Raw genomic sequence first — 16,361 nt, forward strand, 5'->3', positions numbered from 1 at the left:
ACTGAAATCCAGAGTTTCACCTTCTGAACCAGCTCTGGATGGGATGAAGCCCCTGTGCCTCTCTCTTTTTCTATAAGCAGGAATAACGTGTAGCGCCAGGACCAGGGTACCACCTGCACACTCTCTGCTCTTCCCGCCTCTGCTCTTTTATGTTGTTGCCACCTTGAATCAGCCTTGCTCTTCCAGCTGGTCCCAGGGGGCAGCTTCTCCATGGTCTCATGTCTCCCACACAGCTGCCGGTCCCCTGCTCCCCCCACATACACTAGTCCTCATCTGAGAAAGGTTGAGGTAATAGATGAAAGAGTGTGGTTAACAGTCAGAACCATTTATAAATGCAAGGGTGCAGTTACTGTCAACAAAGGGAGCTTCCGTATGGGCTCATGCATCCTCCATTGTGTTAAACATGAATATCTTCTCACTGTGTACCTGCCCAGAGAGTCAGCAGCTGCTTGAGGTGGCTGTAACCTCGAGGTGTGATGTAACCTCGGGCATTTCTGCTCTCTTGCAGGAGCTGAAGCTCTCTTCCCACGAGGAGGCCTTGTCCTTCGTGTCCCTGGTGGACGGCTATTTCCGGCTCACGGCAGACGCCCATCACTACCTCTGCACTGACGTGGCTCCCCCACTGATCGTCCACAACATACAGAATGGCTGTCATGGTCCAATCTGGTTGGTTCAATAACTTTTCCAGTTACCTTTGGTGAGAAAAGAACAAAGAGATGGGGGGGGAGCGTGGCTTTCTCAGGCATGGGCGTCATCGAGCATTAGGCTGAGTACTTCCTTGGTGCCCTTGACTGTCCCTGCTGTCCTGACCGGGCCTTCCCGTCACCTCTTCTCCCTTATGTGGGTGTCCTCACAGTTGAACCACTCACCTCTCCATAGCTGACCCAGAAGCGCTACATATCCTAACTCCTTGCTGTGCCAGACGCTCTGGGTAATTCGAGAAAGAGCACACAGATCTCAGCAGCACATAGTGTGATGAGAAACGGAATCCCGAGTGGGCTTGTCCTGCAGTGCCAGGTGTGCAGTGAGGGTGACCCAGCCTTGGTGCTGGAAGGGGCTCTGCTGGGTGTCTCGTCCCACCTGCATCTCAGACACGTCTGGTGATGGCGCCCCTAGTGCTTCACAAGGCAGCGAGCAGCTTGGAGCTCTGCAGACTTGCTCACCTTTCTGACAGGGAGTTGAGGTCTGCCTGCCTGCAAGTTCTGTCTACTCATCTGAGTTCTGCCGTTTGGAGCGGTAGCAATTCAGCTTCCTCTTATCCATGACTGTCCTTCAGGCAGAGGAACACAGCTGCTGTGTTTCTCCTGAGTCTCTTCCAGACCACAGTGTATCTGCAGAAGCACCTCTTCAGCCACCTTTCTCACGAAGCGGTCCCCACCTTCTTCCCAATCCCGGCTGCCTTGTGGACCGGTGATTTGTCAGTGGTGTGGTCCCGGCGTGGAGAGGCTCCCATAGACACACGTGGAATTGCAGAGCAAGGGCTGAGCTTTACAATATAGCATGGCCCTCAGATATCCCAGCTATAGCTAAGTGTCAGGGCTGTGGCACCTGCTTCTCCCCTTAGACTGGAAGGCCCTCCCTCCCGAGTCCATTCAGCCACCACTTCCTTCAGGGTCACTCACGTGTCGCCTTATTGGTGACGTCTTCCCTGAGCACCTTATATAAAATGATGACACCTCTTCCCTCTCTGTACCCCATGCTGCCTGACTCCTTCACTCGGCTTTGTTTGTTCCAGTGGCGTTTCTTTCCTTCTGCCATGTTAAGTTTATGTACTTTGGTTCTGTCTGCCTGCCCTTGTCACCCAGTGACTGGAGCCCTCGGTGTCTTTCTAACACATGTTGACCACACAGCCCCCTTACCAGCACTCAGAGAGCAGAACTCACTGGATGTAGTAACTTCCTATGCGGACTTATTTAGCAGCTGTTTGTTCACTGCCTTCTCTGTGTAGGACTCTCCCATCCTGGGGACACAGGAGTGTCGGACAGGCATGTTTTCTACTCACAACTTTTCAGTTCTCAGTGGTTTCTTTATTCAGTGTTTATTTCTCAGTTATTCACTTATCTATTGATAAGTGATATGATAAGCTGCTATGAGCCAGGCATGCTCTGGTTATTGTGGATACAGCAACGAACAGAACAGCCCAAAATTCCTGCTATCCTGAGGCTCATGTTCTAGCTGTGCAGCCTGGGGAGGTGGTGGAGGGACCCCCACCGCAGCATCAAGGCAGCTCCACGTCCCAGCCCTGGGGGAGCTCTTCTGGCTAGAGTGGAGACAGTGTGTGTGGGAAAGTCAGGGATGGGTGGGCTCAGGGGCAATGGGCTGAGCCCCCTTCTCGAACTTGGAGACCTGCTCTGTTTTGAGGCTTCTCAGCACCTCAGGCTGCCTCATGTCTTATACAGGAGAGGACGTTAGGACCCAGGACAGGTAATACAAGGGGATGTCAGACTTGAGGCAGCTGAGGGAAGTGGACGTCCCGTGGGTTTGGCGTGCTTCTGTTTGGTGTGAGCTCTCTCTCTCTGCCTCTCTCTCCTTCTAGCACAGAATATGCCATCAATAAGCTGCGGCAAGAAGGCAGTGAGGAGGGGATGTACGTGCTGCGGTGGAGCTGCACCGACTTCGACAACATCCTCATGACTGTCACCTGCTTTGAAAAATCTGAGGTCAGCTGGGACACTGGCTTGGGCCATATTCAGCTTCATCCAGGAGCTTCCGCAGCGAGGACCACCCTTGCGGGTGGGAGTAGAAAGGCCTGGGCCTCTGAGGAACCCCCGCAGTTCTGACACGGGCCGTCTGCACTCCAGACGGAGCCCGCTTCCAGGCAGCCTACCCTTTTGTCCTCAAAACCCTTTGTTTCTTCCTTCAGGGGACCCATGGCAGGGTTCTCTGTGCTCTGGAAGGCGGAATGTGGCCCGAAAACTAGCTCACACAAAACACGCGGTGGCTTAGAGTGGTTTATTTTATACTTGGCGCCATCACAGACCCAGAGCTATGTCTGTCTGTGGCATTCACTGGTACAGACCTGTGCCAATAAGACCTTGGAAATCTGGCCTAACACAGTTTTCCCCAGATGGTAGCTGCAGGCATTTTACCAGACAAATTGCTGTCCTGCGTTTTAACAAGATTTCTGTTAGTGACTTGGGTGTGGTTGGAAGCTGGGAATGATGTGAGAGAAATCCTAAGATTTTGGTTCAGGTAGAAGCCGAATTCCTGACTTGGCCTTACTAAACCACAGTGCTTTGTAATTCATGTAATTTTTTTAAAAATACAAGGAATGAACTACTTTAAAAGAGAGAGTTTTACAGAATTAGTCCAGATAAATACACTAGTGTTGACTGGGTTCACCATGAGCTGGGAGAACTGAGGTGGGGGACGGGCCGGCCAGGTGAGAGTCAGCCTATGAATGTACTGCAGGCCTCAGACACGGGAGGAGAAGTATAGGCCAATCCCTGGGGCTGGACTCAGTCAGGAGTGGAGGGGAAAGTGGTGGAAGGAGCCCAGTGCTGCCAGAGTCCTGGGTGAAGCCTGGAGGGGCCACTGCTCGCCTGGGGTGCTCCTGGACACCACGGCCTGCGGGCTGATACAGGTGCAGTGGCTCAGCATCTGGCAGGCCTATTGCCTTGACAGGATTCCTTTCTTGTGCATTCAGCCAGTCTTTGGAGGAACTTTTATGTTTTTACGAGGGATGGGAGCATGAGACGGCCCAGCCGCCTTTGGAGGTGAAATCAATCTGTGCTGTACCGAGAATGTCAGTGATTCAGTCCCGTGGTCTACCTGGTGTCAGGTTACCTGGGGAAAACAGGAATCAGACACAGGGTCACAGGTACTGTTTGCTTCAGCTAAGCTGACATTGTGCTGAGCACTTTACCTGTATACTCTCATTTAAGCCTTACTATAGCTCTTTGAGACAGGTTGCATTATCACCATTGTACAGATGAAGAAACTGAGGCATCAAGATGTTAAATATCTTGTCTTAGTTTACCCCATAAGCAGATCTTTCTGGCCCTTATTTTAACCACGAAAATAGTGTTCTTTGTACTAAAGTTCTCGTGAAGGAAAGCATCTGCTGTACTTCCTCTCCGGGCACCATGCAACCCGGAAACGAGACCAGACAGCCGTCGCCCACCTCCCCACAGGTTCTTAGAAGAGCTCAGTTTGAGGGAGTTTCTGGATACATTTTGCTCTAGTACTTATTTCATATGTAATAATATTTGCCAACCGCTGTAAAGTGCTTGCTGTGCTCTGCTTAGTCGTGTCTGACTCTTTGTGATCCCATAGACTGTAGCCAGCTACGCTCCTCTTGTCCATGGGGATTCTCCAGGCAAGAATACTGGAGTCAGTTGCCATGCCCTCCTCCAGAGGATCTTTCCAGCCCAGGTCTCCCGCATTGCAGGTGGATTCTTTACCTCTGAGCCACCAGGAAAGCCCCTATAAAGTGCTTGCTTTTTCACATGCACCTTGCCATGTAACTGTAGCCACAGTGCTGAGGTCGGTGTTTTCATGGAGTTCATTTTAAGTGCCAAAATGAAGTGATGCTCTTGTGGAAATCATTGCTGTGTGAGACTGTTTCCCTGGTGTTATTAATAACTCCCGTTTGTCAGCACCTTCTCCTGGATCTCCCTTATTAGATATTATTTCTAATATTATTATTAGGTAACATTATATATTATTATATAGTGTTTACCTTTATTCTTATTTCATTTACATATAATAAGCTTTTCATTTCTAAATAATTTTGGATTTACAGAAATGTTACAGAGATAGTATGGAGCTTCCGTTTGTCCTCCACCTGGCTTCTCCTATTGTTAACAACATTCATACCCAGGAGAGGTTTGCCTGACGCCTTTTAAAACAAATTCTTTCTGATCATTTTCCTAAATGGCAGGTGCTGGGTATCCAGAAACAGTTCAAGAACTTTCAGATCGAGGTGCAGAAGGGCCGCTACAGCTTGCATGGCTCGGACCGCAGCTTCCCGAGCCTTGGGGACCTCATGAGCCACCTAAAGAAGCAGATCCTGCGCACAGACAACATCAGCTTTGTGCTGAAGCGCTGCTGCCAGCCCAAGCCCCGAGGTCAGTCTCTCCGACCAGACGCAGGCTGCATCCCCTCACCATGCTCCAAGACCCAGGCAAACTGAAAGATGCTGGGCACTTTGAAGAAAATGGTCCTTCCCCAACAACTTCTAGGTGTTTTTCATTGAGTCTTGTTACACGTCTGTCCCTGGTTCAGATCCTATTCCTTGGGTGTCAGCATTTTCTATAGAGAAGACATACACTTTTTCTCAGTGTCTCAGTTAAGCTGCAGAAAGAGGCATGTTTAGGATTAGTAAGCAAGAATTTTTTTTTTCTTCCTTTTGATAAAATGTCCTGAGAGTTCCCCTGTCAGTGGTTTACTGTCTGTCTGAAAAATGGTCCTGGCACATCTTCTGTGGGCCAAGGACTATGTTAGAGTCACAGAGAAATGCACATGATTCAGTCCCTGTCTCCCAAGGAATTCCAGCCTAATACAAAAAAATGTTACAGGTAAATGAGGCCACTGCAGCATATGATAATCAGCATAATACACACACATATTAGGACCTGGGGTTGAGAAGGAGAGGGTGGTCAAGATCCCAGAGTCACATGGTGTGGATGGCTACACAGAGGAGGTGGCTCTTGACCCAAATGTTGGACAGTGAGCAGTGTTGCCAGTTAGCTAAGGGAATTCCCAACACGCATGTGCAGGGCAAAGCAGAAGACAGATGTAGACACTGCAGAAAAGTTGTAGAGGGCTAATGTGTTCGTGACATTGTACAGGAGACAGGGGTCAAGACCATCCCCAAGAAAAAGAAATGCAGAAAAGCAAAATGGCTGTCTGAGGAGGCCTTATAAATAGCTGTGAAAAGAAGAGGAGCAAAAAGCAAAGGAGAAAAGGAAAGATATTCCCATTTGAATGCAGAGTTCCAAAGAATAGCAAGGAGAGATAGGAAAGCCTTTCTGAGCGATCAGGGCAAAGAAATAGAGGAAAACAATAGAATGGGAAAGACTAATTTTTTTTTTTCTTGAAGAAAATTAGAGATACCAAGGGAACATTTCATGCAAAGATGGGCTCAGTAAAGAACAGAAATGGTATGGACTTGACAGAAGCAGAAGATAATAAGAAGAGGTGGCAAGAATACACAGAACTGTACAAAAAAGATCTTCATGACCCAGTTAATCACAATGGTGTGATCACTCACCTAGAGCCAGACATCCTGGAATGTGAAGTCAGGTGGGCCTTAGGGAAGCATCACTATGAACAAAGCTAGTAGAGGTGATGGAATCCAGTTGAGCTATTTCAAATCCTAAAAGATGATGCCGTGAAAGTGCTGCACTCAATATGTCAGCAAATTTGGAAAACAGCAGTGGCCACAGGACTGGAAAAGGTCAGTTTTCATTCCAATCCCAAAGAAAGGCAATGCCGAAGAATGCTGAAACTACCGCACAATTGCACTCATTTCACGTGCTAGTAAAGTAATCCTCAAAATTCTCCAACCCAGGCTTCAGCAGTACGTGAACCATGAACTTCCAGATGTTCAAGCTGGATTTAGAAAAGGCAGAGGAACCAGAGATCAAATTGCCAACATCTGCTGGATCATCGAAAAAGCAAGAGAGTTCCAGAAAAACATCTACTTCTGCTTTATTGACTATGCCAAAACCTTTGATTGTGTGGATCACAGTAAACTGTGGAAAATTCTGAAAGAGATGGGAGTACCAGACCACCTGACCTGCCTCTTGAGAAACCAGTATGCAGGTCAGGAAGCCACAGTTAGAACTGGACATGGAACAACAGACTGGTTCCAAATTGGGAAAAGAGTACATCAAGGCTGTGTATTGTTACCCTGCTTATTTAACTTATATGCAGAGTACATCATGAGAAACACTGGTTTGGATAAAGCACAGGTTGGAATCAAGATTGCTGGGAGAAACATCAATAACCTCAGATACACAGATGACACCACCCTTATGGCAGAAAGTGAAGAACTAAAGAACTCTTGATGAAAGTGAAAGAGGAGAGTGAAAATGTTGGCTTAAAGCTCAACATTTAGAAAACTAAGATCATGGCATCCGGCCCCATCACTTCATGGGAAATAGATGGGGAAACAGTGCAAACAGTGGCTGACTTTATTGGGATCCAAAATCACTGCAGATGGTGATTGCAGCCATGAAATTAAAAGACGCTTATTCCTTGGAAGGAAAATTATGACCAACCTAGACAGCATATTAAAAAGCAGAGACTTTACTTTGCCAACAAAGGTTCGTCTAGTCAAGGTTTTTCTAGTCAAGACATTACTTTGTCAACAAAGGTCTGTCTATGGTTTTTCCAGTAGTCATGTATGGATGTGAGAGTTGGACTGTGAAGAAAGCTGAGCACCGAAGAATTGATGCTTCTGAACTGTGGTGCTGGAGAAGACTATTGAAAGTCCCTTGGACTGCAAGGAGATCCATCCAATCCATCCAAGGAGATCAGTCCTGGGTGTTCATTGGAAGGACTGATGTTGAAGCTGAAACTCCAATACTTTGGACACCTGATGGGAAGAGCTGACTCATTTGAAAAGACCGTGATGCTGGGAAAGATTGAGGGCAGTAGGAGAAGGGGATGACAGAGGATGAGATGGTTGACTGGCATCACCGACTCAATGGACACGAGTTTGTGTAGGCTTCGGGAGTTGGTGATGGACAGTGAGGCCTGGTGTGCTGCGGTTCATGGGGTCGCAAAGATTCAGACACGACTGAGCAACTGAACTGAACTGAATGTGTTCAGTGCACTTAGAAAGAAGGGAGGGGGAGGCGAAGAGTGTAGAGACTCAGGTTTATCGGAGGCCTTGGTTACCATACCGTGGAACTGGGACTTTATTGTGCAGTCAGTGAGGACTCATGAGTGGATCACAGCGTGAAATGGATAGAAGAGGCGAGGAACTTCGCTGCTTTTATTATTAATTTTTATTGTAGTAAATTTGCTTTACAATTAGCTTTTACCACATAGCAAAATGGATCAATCATACATATACATAAATCCCCTTGCTCTTTTTTTAAAATTGAATTATTGTTGATTTACAATGTTGTGTTTCTGATGTACAGCAAAGTGATTCACTTATATGTATAGTTTTTCAGATTCTTTTCCATTATAGTTTATTACAAGCTGCTTAATATAGTGCCATGTGCTATACAGTAGGACTTTGTTTATCTATTTTTAAATATAGTAGTTTATGTCTGCTAATTTCAAATTCGTAGTTTATCCTGATGTGCACTCTATTTCCTTTTTGGTAACCATAAGTTTGTTTTCTGTGTTTATGAGTCTGTTTCTCTTTTAGAAATAAGTTCATTCCATATGTGAGTGATCATATGATTTTTGTCTTTCTCTGTTTGACTTACTTCACTTAGTCTGATAATCTGTAGGTCCATCCATGTTGCTGCAAATGGCATTATTTCATACTTTTTATGATTGAATAATATTCCATTTGTATGTGTATATCAGACGTACATTGTGTGTGTTTATATATATATATGCCTGTCTATATTGCATTGTGTATGTGTATATCAGACATGCATCGTGTGTGTGTGTATATATATTTATGTATGTCTCTCTGTATTGCATTTTGTATGTGTATATCAGACATGCATCATGTGTGTGTATGTGTGTATATTTATGTATGTCTGTCTGTATTGCATTGTGTATGTGTATATCAGACATGCATTGTGTGTGTTTGTGTGTATATATTTATATATGTCTCTCTGTATTGCACACCTTCTTTATCCATTCATCTGTCAGTGGACATTTAGGTTTCCATGGTTTACTGAGATATGTTCCCTCTCTTATCCATTTTGAATGGATTTGAATTTTATCGAATGCTTTTTTTGCATCTATTGAGATGATCATGTGGTTTTTGTCTTTTCTTTTGTTGATGTGGTGTATCATATAGATTGATTTATGTTTGTTGAGCCATTCTTGTGACCCTGAGATGAATCCATCTCAATCATGGTGTGTGATCCTCTTTTTGTGTTGCTGAATTACATTTGCTAGTATTTTATTGAGGAGTTTTGCATCTGTATTCATTAGACATACTGGCCTGTAATTTTCTTTCTTGCTGTTGTTTTAGTATCTGGTTTTAGTATCAGGAAGATGGTGGCTTCATAAAATGAATTTGAGAGTGTTCTCTCCTCTTGAGTTTTTTGAAAGAGTTCGAGAAGGATTGATGTAGGTTTTTCTTTGTATGTTTGGTAGGATTCCCCAGTGATTGCTCTTTTTTAAGCCCCATCGACAGTGTCTTTGATGTCCTGCTGGTAGATTCATCACCTCTTAGAATGTGAGAACTGGAAGGACACATAGGGGCACTTGATTGGTGTCCCATCTTATAGGAGTGAAAACAGATCTGGAGATGTGAAGTGGGTCTCTTTGAAGGCCAAGGTCAAAGGGATTTTGAGTGCCAGGTCTATCCCCAGTGCCAGATCCCTTGAGTACCAATTATTTTGATGTTTCTCTGCCACATGGTACTGTCCTGCATACATCAGATCCCTTTCTTAGGAGGAGTCAGGCCTTACGGAAAGGGCAGCACAGTTGTTCCTGAGGACCCAGCAAGTGTAGTCAAAGACACTCTCAGTTCAGTTGCTCAGTCGTGTCTGAATCTTTGTGACCCCATGGACTGCAGCACTCCAGGCTTCCCTGTTCCTCACCAACTCCCAGAGCCTACTTAAACTCAGGTCCAGTGCATCAGTGATGCCATCCAACCATCTCATCTTCTGTCGTCCTCTTCTCCTACCACCTTCAGTCTTTCTCAGCAACAGGGTCTTTTTCCAATGAGACAGTTTTTCGCATCAGGTGGCCAAAGTATTGGAATTTCAGCTTCATCATCAGTCCTTCCAACAAATATTCAGAACTGATTTTCTTTAGGATGGACTGGTTGGATCTCCTTGCTGTCCAAGGGACTCTCAGGAGTCTTCTCCAACACCACAGTTCAAAAGCATCAATTCTTCCCTAACTCAGCTTTCTTTATAGTCCAACTCTCACATCCATGCATGACTACTAGAAAAACCATAGCTTTGACTAGAAGAACCTATGTTGGTCAAATAATGTCTCTGCTTTTTAATATGCTGTCTAGGTTGGTCATAGTTTTTCTTCCAAGGAATAAGGGTCTTTTAATTTCAGGGCTGTAGTCATCATCTGCAGTGACTTTGGAGCCCCGAAAAATAAAGTCAGCCACTGTTTCCGCATCTATTTGCCATGAAGTGATGGGACCAGATGCCATGATCTTAGTTTTCTAAATGTTGAGCTTTAAGCCAACTTTTTCACTCTCTTCTTTTACTTTCATCAAGAGGTTCTTTAGTTCTTCTTCATTTTCTGCCACAAGGGTGGTGTCATCTGTGTATCTGAGGTTATTGATATTTCTCCCAGCAATCTTGATTCCAGCTTGTGCTTCATCCAGTGTGGCATTTCGCATGATGTACTCTGCATATAAGTTAAAGAAGCAGGGTGACAATATACAGCCTTGGCATACTCCTTTTCCTATTTGGAACCACTCTGTTGTTCCATGTCCATTTCTAACTGTTACTTCTTGACCTGCATACAGATTTCTCAAGAGGCAGATCAGGTGGTCTTATATCCCCATCTCTTTCAGAATTTTCCACAGTTTTTTGCGATCCACACAATCAAAGGCTTTGGCATCATCAATAAAACAGAAGTAGGTGTTTTTCTGGAACTCTCTTGCTTTTTTGATGATCCAGCAGATGTTGGCAATTTGATCTCTGTTCCTCTGCCTTTTCTAAATCCAGCTTGGACATCTGGAAGTTCATGGTTCACATACTGCTGAAGCCTGGGTTGGTGAATTTTGAGCATTACTTTGCTAGTGTGTGAGATTGTGCAGTAGTTTGAGTATTCTTTGGCATTGCCTTTTTTTGGGATTGGGTTGAAAACTGACCTTCTCCAGTCCTGTGGCCACTGCTGAGTTTTCCAGATTTGCTGACATATTGAGTGCAGCACTTTCACGGCATCATCTTTTGGGATTTGAAATAGCTCAACTGGAATTTCATCACCTTCGCTAGCTTTGTTGGCAGTGATGCTTCCTAAGGCCCACTTGACTTCACATTTCAGGATGTCTGGTTCTAGGTGAGTGATCACACCATCGTGGTTATCTGGGTCATGTAGATCTTTTTTGTACAGTTCTTCTGTGTATTCTTACCACCTCTTAATATCTTCTGCTTCTATTTGGTCCTTACTATTTCTTTCCTTTATTGTGCTCATCTTTGCATGAAATATTCCTTTGGTATCTCTGATTTTCTTGAAGAGATCTCTAGTCTGTTTTTTAACGGAGTGCATATGTGAGTCTTTATATTCGGGGTGAGCAGAGGAAGCAACACCAACACAAAAAGGGGCCTGGGTGCTTGATGTTTGAATCGCTTTTTGGTCTCCTAGCAAGGCACTGTCATTGAACTTGGTGAAAGAGGAAGGACTTGTGTGCTTGTTGATCAGATAGGGTTTCCTGCCAGTCTGGGGGTGTAGCTTGCAGCCTTTGTTTTTGTGCTTGAAGACACTCTGCAAAGGTAAAAACACATCTGCCACTTGATGTGAGACCTCAGGGTGAACTATAACCTTAGAGCCCAGCAACCCTGTTCACTCGCATAGTCTCTCCTTCCAGATACGAGAGGCAGTTTTCGCTTTCCTAGGGATTGGTGGGTTCAGGCCGAGGCTGAGGAAATGGAGAGCAGCAGGCCTGGGAAGCAAGAAGGTGGCAGCAGGTTGGAGACAGGGGTGTGATTTCTCTGCTGGAATTAGCTGGGGAGGCTTCTGGTGTAGGTGCCACCCTCACCGGAAACTGGTGGCTGTGGTGGGAGAAACACAGGAACAGGATTGAACCCTTCTCACGGCTTCTGTTGAGGCTTCTGGAACACTGCACTGAGTGTAATGTTCAGTGTTTGTCTCTCCACTTGATTATAAACTCTTAAGACAGGATCTGGGTCTCACCACGATGATTCACGGGAGAGGCAGCACCTAGCACAGAATGGGTACTCCCTCATGTCTGTCGAGTGAATAGTTAGAGCAGCAGCTACCACGCTGGTGTGTACCTACTAGTCCCAAGCAGTTTATCTGCATTTTTAAGTTAGCTCTTTGTAGCTTTTATAAATATGAGGAAATTGAGGATCAGAGATATTCACTGACTTGTTCAAAATCACACAACTAGTCATATCGCTAGTGGTTACATTGGGAGTAGCAGTTAAAAAAAAAAAGAGTAGAGGTAAATAATAATGGTGATGATAATGGCTGCTGTTGTCTACTATCATGTGAGTAATTCTTAAGTTTGCCAGGCATCGTTTGAGGTTCTTCCATAGTTTAAGTTATTTAATCTTCATAAAAATCCATAGTATGTTGTTATCCATTATACTTACCCAAGATTGCTTAGTTAGTTAGAGGAGGCATGGCAATTTGAACTCACGTTTTCCGACTCTAACCACAATGATCTTTCCCCTATATCACACCCTCTGCAGAGTTACAAGTGCAGTTACCAGCCCAAGACTTTGGGGTGAGGGTCAGTTCTGCTGACCTTGGGGGTGGGTGCTGTGGGGGGTAGAGTGAGACTGTGCGGTATGCGGGTGGCTTTTCCACGTAGGCCCTCAGAAGCCTCTGTCTTCCCTCTGCCACCTGCAAATTAGAGAAGTGGCGAAATTGTGAAAACTGAAGAGACAGTCATTTTGAGTTTCTCAGTGCCTCAGGCCTTCTGAGCACAGGCTTCCAATGGCCAGACTCCAGCCTGGGTTTCACACTTAAATGCACCCAAGAAACTTCATGGAATAAATAAAATCAGGCAGCCACTCAGAATGAGTGTGATAGTCAAGAAAGTCTCCTTCTCTTGTGCATTGTCCAGTGCTGCTGCCCCTCTCCAAGTCTGAGGGTGATCGTATTAAGAGATGGGGAACTGTTGACCAGTCACCACTGATTCTCTCACGTTCTCATCCATACAGTCAAATCTTAGAGCTTGATTTCTACACGGTTCAGCTCTGACACTGAGGACTTAGCAGATCATTGCCAAAGCTCCAGGAACCAGGTGGTACAGAACAGATGAAGGCGCTGGCAGATGTGACACCGGTCATAGGCATGGGGGGTGCCAGTGATGGGGCAGTCACCTCCCACCAGGCATTGGCCCTTCACGAGCATCATCTTGTTTATCCCTCATAGCAGCCCAGTGAAGAGCATAACTGTGTGCCCCATTTTTGTCGTAAGGAAACCAGTTCATGGAGGTTTAACAGCTTTCCCCACTCTTGATCCTAGTGCCATGTTCTCTGAAATGGCCATGCAAATAATTGGCCCACAAATGGCCCCCTTTCCCATTCTCTTCTCTGATTTCCTCTATGGCTCTACTGCCTAAACCCTTCCCTTGGGCACCATTCAGGTGGCCCTTTCTTCATGTCTTTTCTCCAGAGTTGCCTGCTTGAACCTGATTTTTCCCAGGTAACAGGGTTAGAATCAGGATAACAGAATGGAGGAGAGGAGACTCTAAAAACATGGGTACTCAGGGTATGATTACGGGGGAGCCTGTATCTGAACCAGCTTTTGGCTCCAGATTTGTACCCCTTTGCTCTAGGGCCAGCCATGCTGTGGAGGCAAGAGACTGGAGTCAACCCTAAATGCAGCATGAATCCAGAGCCTGACCTTCGGCAAATGATTTAATAGCTCTGAATCTGTTTTTCTGATCTATAAGGGGATAAGAATACTATATATCTCATAGGATTGTCATAAGGACAGGAGCTAATGTGTATAAAGCTCTTCAGGACAGTGGCTGGCACAGAGAAGGTAGTCAGAAAGTGTGAGCTGAAAAAAACAAAAGAAAAACAAATCCTGCCTGGCAGGGTAGAGAGGTTTTGAGTCACTTGGCCCATTGCTCAAGGACAGTGGATGAATACTCAACTGGTCCTATCTGGAAGGTGCTTTCTTCCCTCGATAACCTTGGAGCTCAGAGTGGCTCCACGGTGGGATGGCAACTTGCATGGATTATAAATTCCCAGTTAGCCACCTGTGCTGACCGTGACTTAGCAGATTTTATAATGGGTCTAGTTTGTTATTTGAATCAGTAGAATCTGGGGGTTGTTCTGCTTGAAATCTGAACATTCAGCCAGCAGTTCACTAAATGCCTCCTTGTTGTCAGGCAGTGCTGGGAACTAGAGAGCCTCAGGCACAACCGTTTTTTGGGTCACCCACCCTGTTCTTCACGGAACCTGAGTTTTTAACCCTCTGATTTTGGTTCCTGTCACTCCCGGTGTGCTTCCTCTATCCTTAGTTCTCATCCTTCAGCCCACACCCTGTTCTTCAGTCACGCATTTAGCAAGTATTTTTTGAGTGCCTACTGTGTACCAGGCTGAGGAGGCAGAGCAGGAAATAATATAGACACAGGCCCTACCTTATAGAGTTTCTGTTCTCGGCTTCTAACGTTTCATTTCCTCCCCGACCCCTCTTACCAGTACAGATCCTGCTGTGTCAACCCCGGACCACCTGCCCTTTAAGAGTAGTGGCACAGATTTTGATTGATTATTTGATTCATATTGGCTCTGTTATTAGCCTTGCTGATGAGCTCCTGGAGGGCAGGAATCAAGTACTTAGTAAATATCTGTTGAGTGATGGAACCAACAAATGCACATGTATTTGTTGAGCAAGCCCATGGCCCAGGAGATGTTGGTGACTGGGACCTTACACCTTCACCACTCCACTCGGACTTCTCTCTCTTTCTTCCATAGAAATCTCCAATCTGCTGGTGGCCACCAAGAAAGCCCAGGAGTGGCAGCCTGTCTACACCATGAGCCAGCTGAGTTTCGATCGAATCCTCAAGAAAGATATTACGCAGGTGAGTCATTGCTGCCGTTCCTGTGTCCAGACCTGGCCCTGCCTCCCCAGGGTGGAGAAGCCTGGGGAACCTGGGGAGAACGAAGTCATGTTTGCAGAGATCCAATGAGCAGGGGGCCTTCCCTTTCATAGGTGAAGCTGGTTAACCAGCAGACGCCCTGCTGTCCGCACAGCCTTGCTGCTGCACCCTAGACTTTCTCCTTGAAGGAGCTGGCTTAGTCAGTGTTTGAGTGGTTATCTGGGCTACAAAGGCCTTCCACTCCCGGGTCCTGTAGTTGTAGGGACCAACCCTAGAAGCAGTTGGAGAATTTGGTGGGAATGTTGACAGATCTCCATAGGGGATTATGGGCTGATGACCCTCGTGGCCCCATAACCTGCTGGAGAGGCACTTCTGAATTTCAGTCCTGGGCTTTCCTTCTGGAAGGAGCAAAGCTGAGGGCACACGGAGCACAGTGAGGGAGCAGGAGACGCACAGTTCAGACCTGAAGGAGGGAGCTGTGCTGAGAAGCTGATCCCTCAGACCAGTGTTCCAGCCTCCACAGGGCTTTGGCCCAGCGTCTGCAGCCTTGGGCAGGCCCAGTTTCCCTCGTAGCTGCCCCTGGGCCTTGTAGAGTACGAGGTCCAGGGAACCCCCACTTTCTGTTCTGCACCCACCTCCTCATCCCCCTGACACAGCCACACGCAGGGGGAGACTAAGCCCGCGTGCCAGCAGCCTGGGGGAAGGAAATCTGTGTGGGCCGCTTACTGCCCCAGAGAGACTGCCCCACCCTGGAGGTGCTGGGGGGCAAGTCGTGGGCTCACTCACTGAGGACCAGGCAGAGGGTGGCAGGCGTGAGGCTGGGTTGTTCATCTGCTTTTTGAAATCAGTTCCTGAAATTATTGAGGAGGTCTGGAGGGCGTGGAAGTCCACAGTGGCAAATGCCCGGTTTCACTATGTAAATGCTTTCCTGAGGGCAGATCTGACTGTTCTGTCCCTCGGGGTATCAGAGCTGTGTCCAGAGATGGGCAGCACCCCAGCCTCTTTTCTTCCTGGAACTTGACGTGTACCCAGGGTCTTCCTGGTCTCCTTCCCCTTGAGCCTCTGGGTCTCTGTGCCATCCTCTGTGCCTCCAGTGTTTGTTTAGCCAAGAGTGACTGAGCACTTCCCATGCCAGGCATGACTGCCACCCTCCTCAGGCACACAGTCCGGTGGGGAAGGCAGATTCTTATCTATCTTGAGTAGATAATTACACTGCCGGGAGACAAGTCCCAAGTAGAGGTACGGCAGGATGCGGGACCGTCAGACGACCATGCTGCCTGGTCTTGGGACAGCAGTGGCGTCCTGGGGGAAGTGGAATCAAAGCAGAGCCCCAGAGGATGGACAGGCACTCAGCAAAGACAGAGGGCGCAGCGTGGAGGGAGGCTGGAGGGGGACACGCAGGGGCCTCTGAGTTGGTGTGGAATCCTTACCGCTCAGTGCTGTGACTTGGCCCCTGGAGGAAGCAACGCTTCTGGGGGAACAGTAATTATTCTGAAAGCAT

The 16,361-nt window shown here is 46.7% G+C and overlaps 1 protein-coding gene across 2 annotated transcripts in view; it reads left to right on the forward strand.

The window, feature by feature from the left end:
* The window catches only part of JAK1 (Janus kinase 1), a 137,865-nt gene that overhangs the window by 105,036 nt on the left and 16,468 nt on the right, over positions 1-16,361 (forward strand). For both annotated transcript variants that reach the window (XM_065911523.1, XM_065911532.1), the window contains exons 9-12: positions 509-666; positions 2,537-2,660; positions 4,883-5,069; positions 14,736-14,842. In XM_065911523.1, the coding sequence (XP_065767595.1) occupies positions 509-666; positions 2,537-2,660; positions 4,883-5,069; positions 14,736-14,842 (576 nt within the window). The remainder of the gene's footprint in view (positions 1-508; positions 667-2,536; positions 2,661-4,882; positions 5,070-14,735; positions 14,843-16,361) is intronic.

The sequence above is a fragment of the Muntiacus reevesi genome, chromosome 1, assembly GCF_963930625.1.
Source record: "Muntiacus reevesi chromosome 1, mMunRee1.1, whole genome shotgun sequence".
Taxonomy (NCBI): Eukaryota; Metazoa; Chordata; class Mammalia; order Artiodactyla; family Cervidae; genus Muntiacus; species Muntiacus reevesi.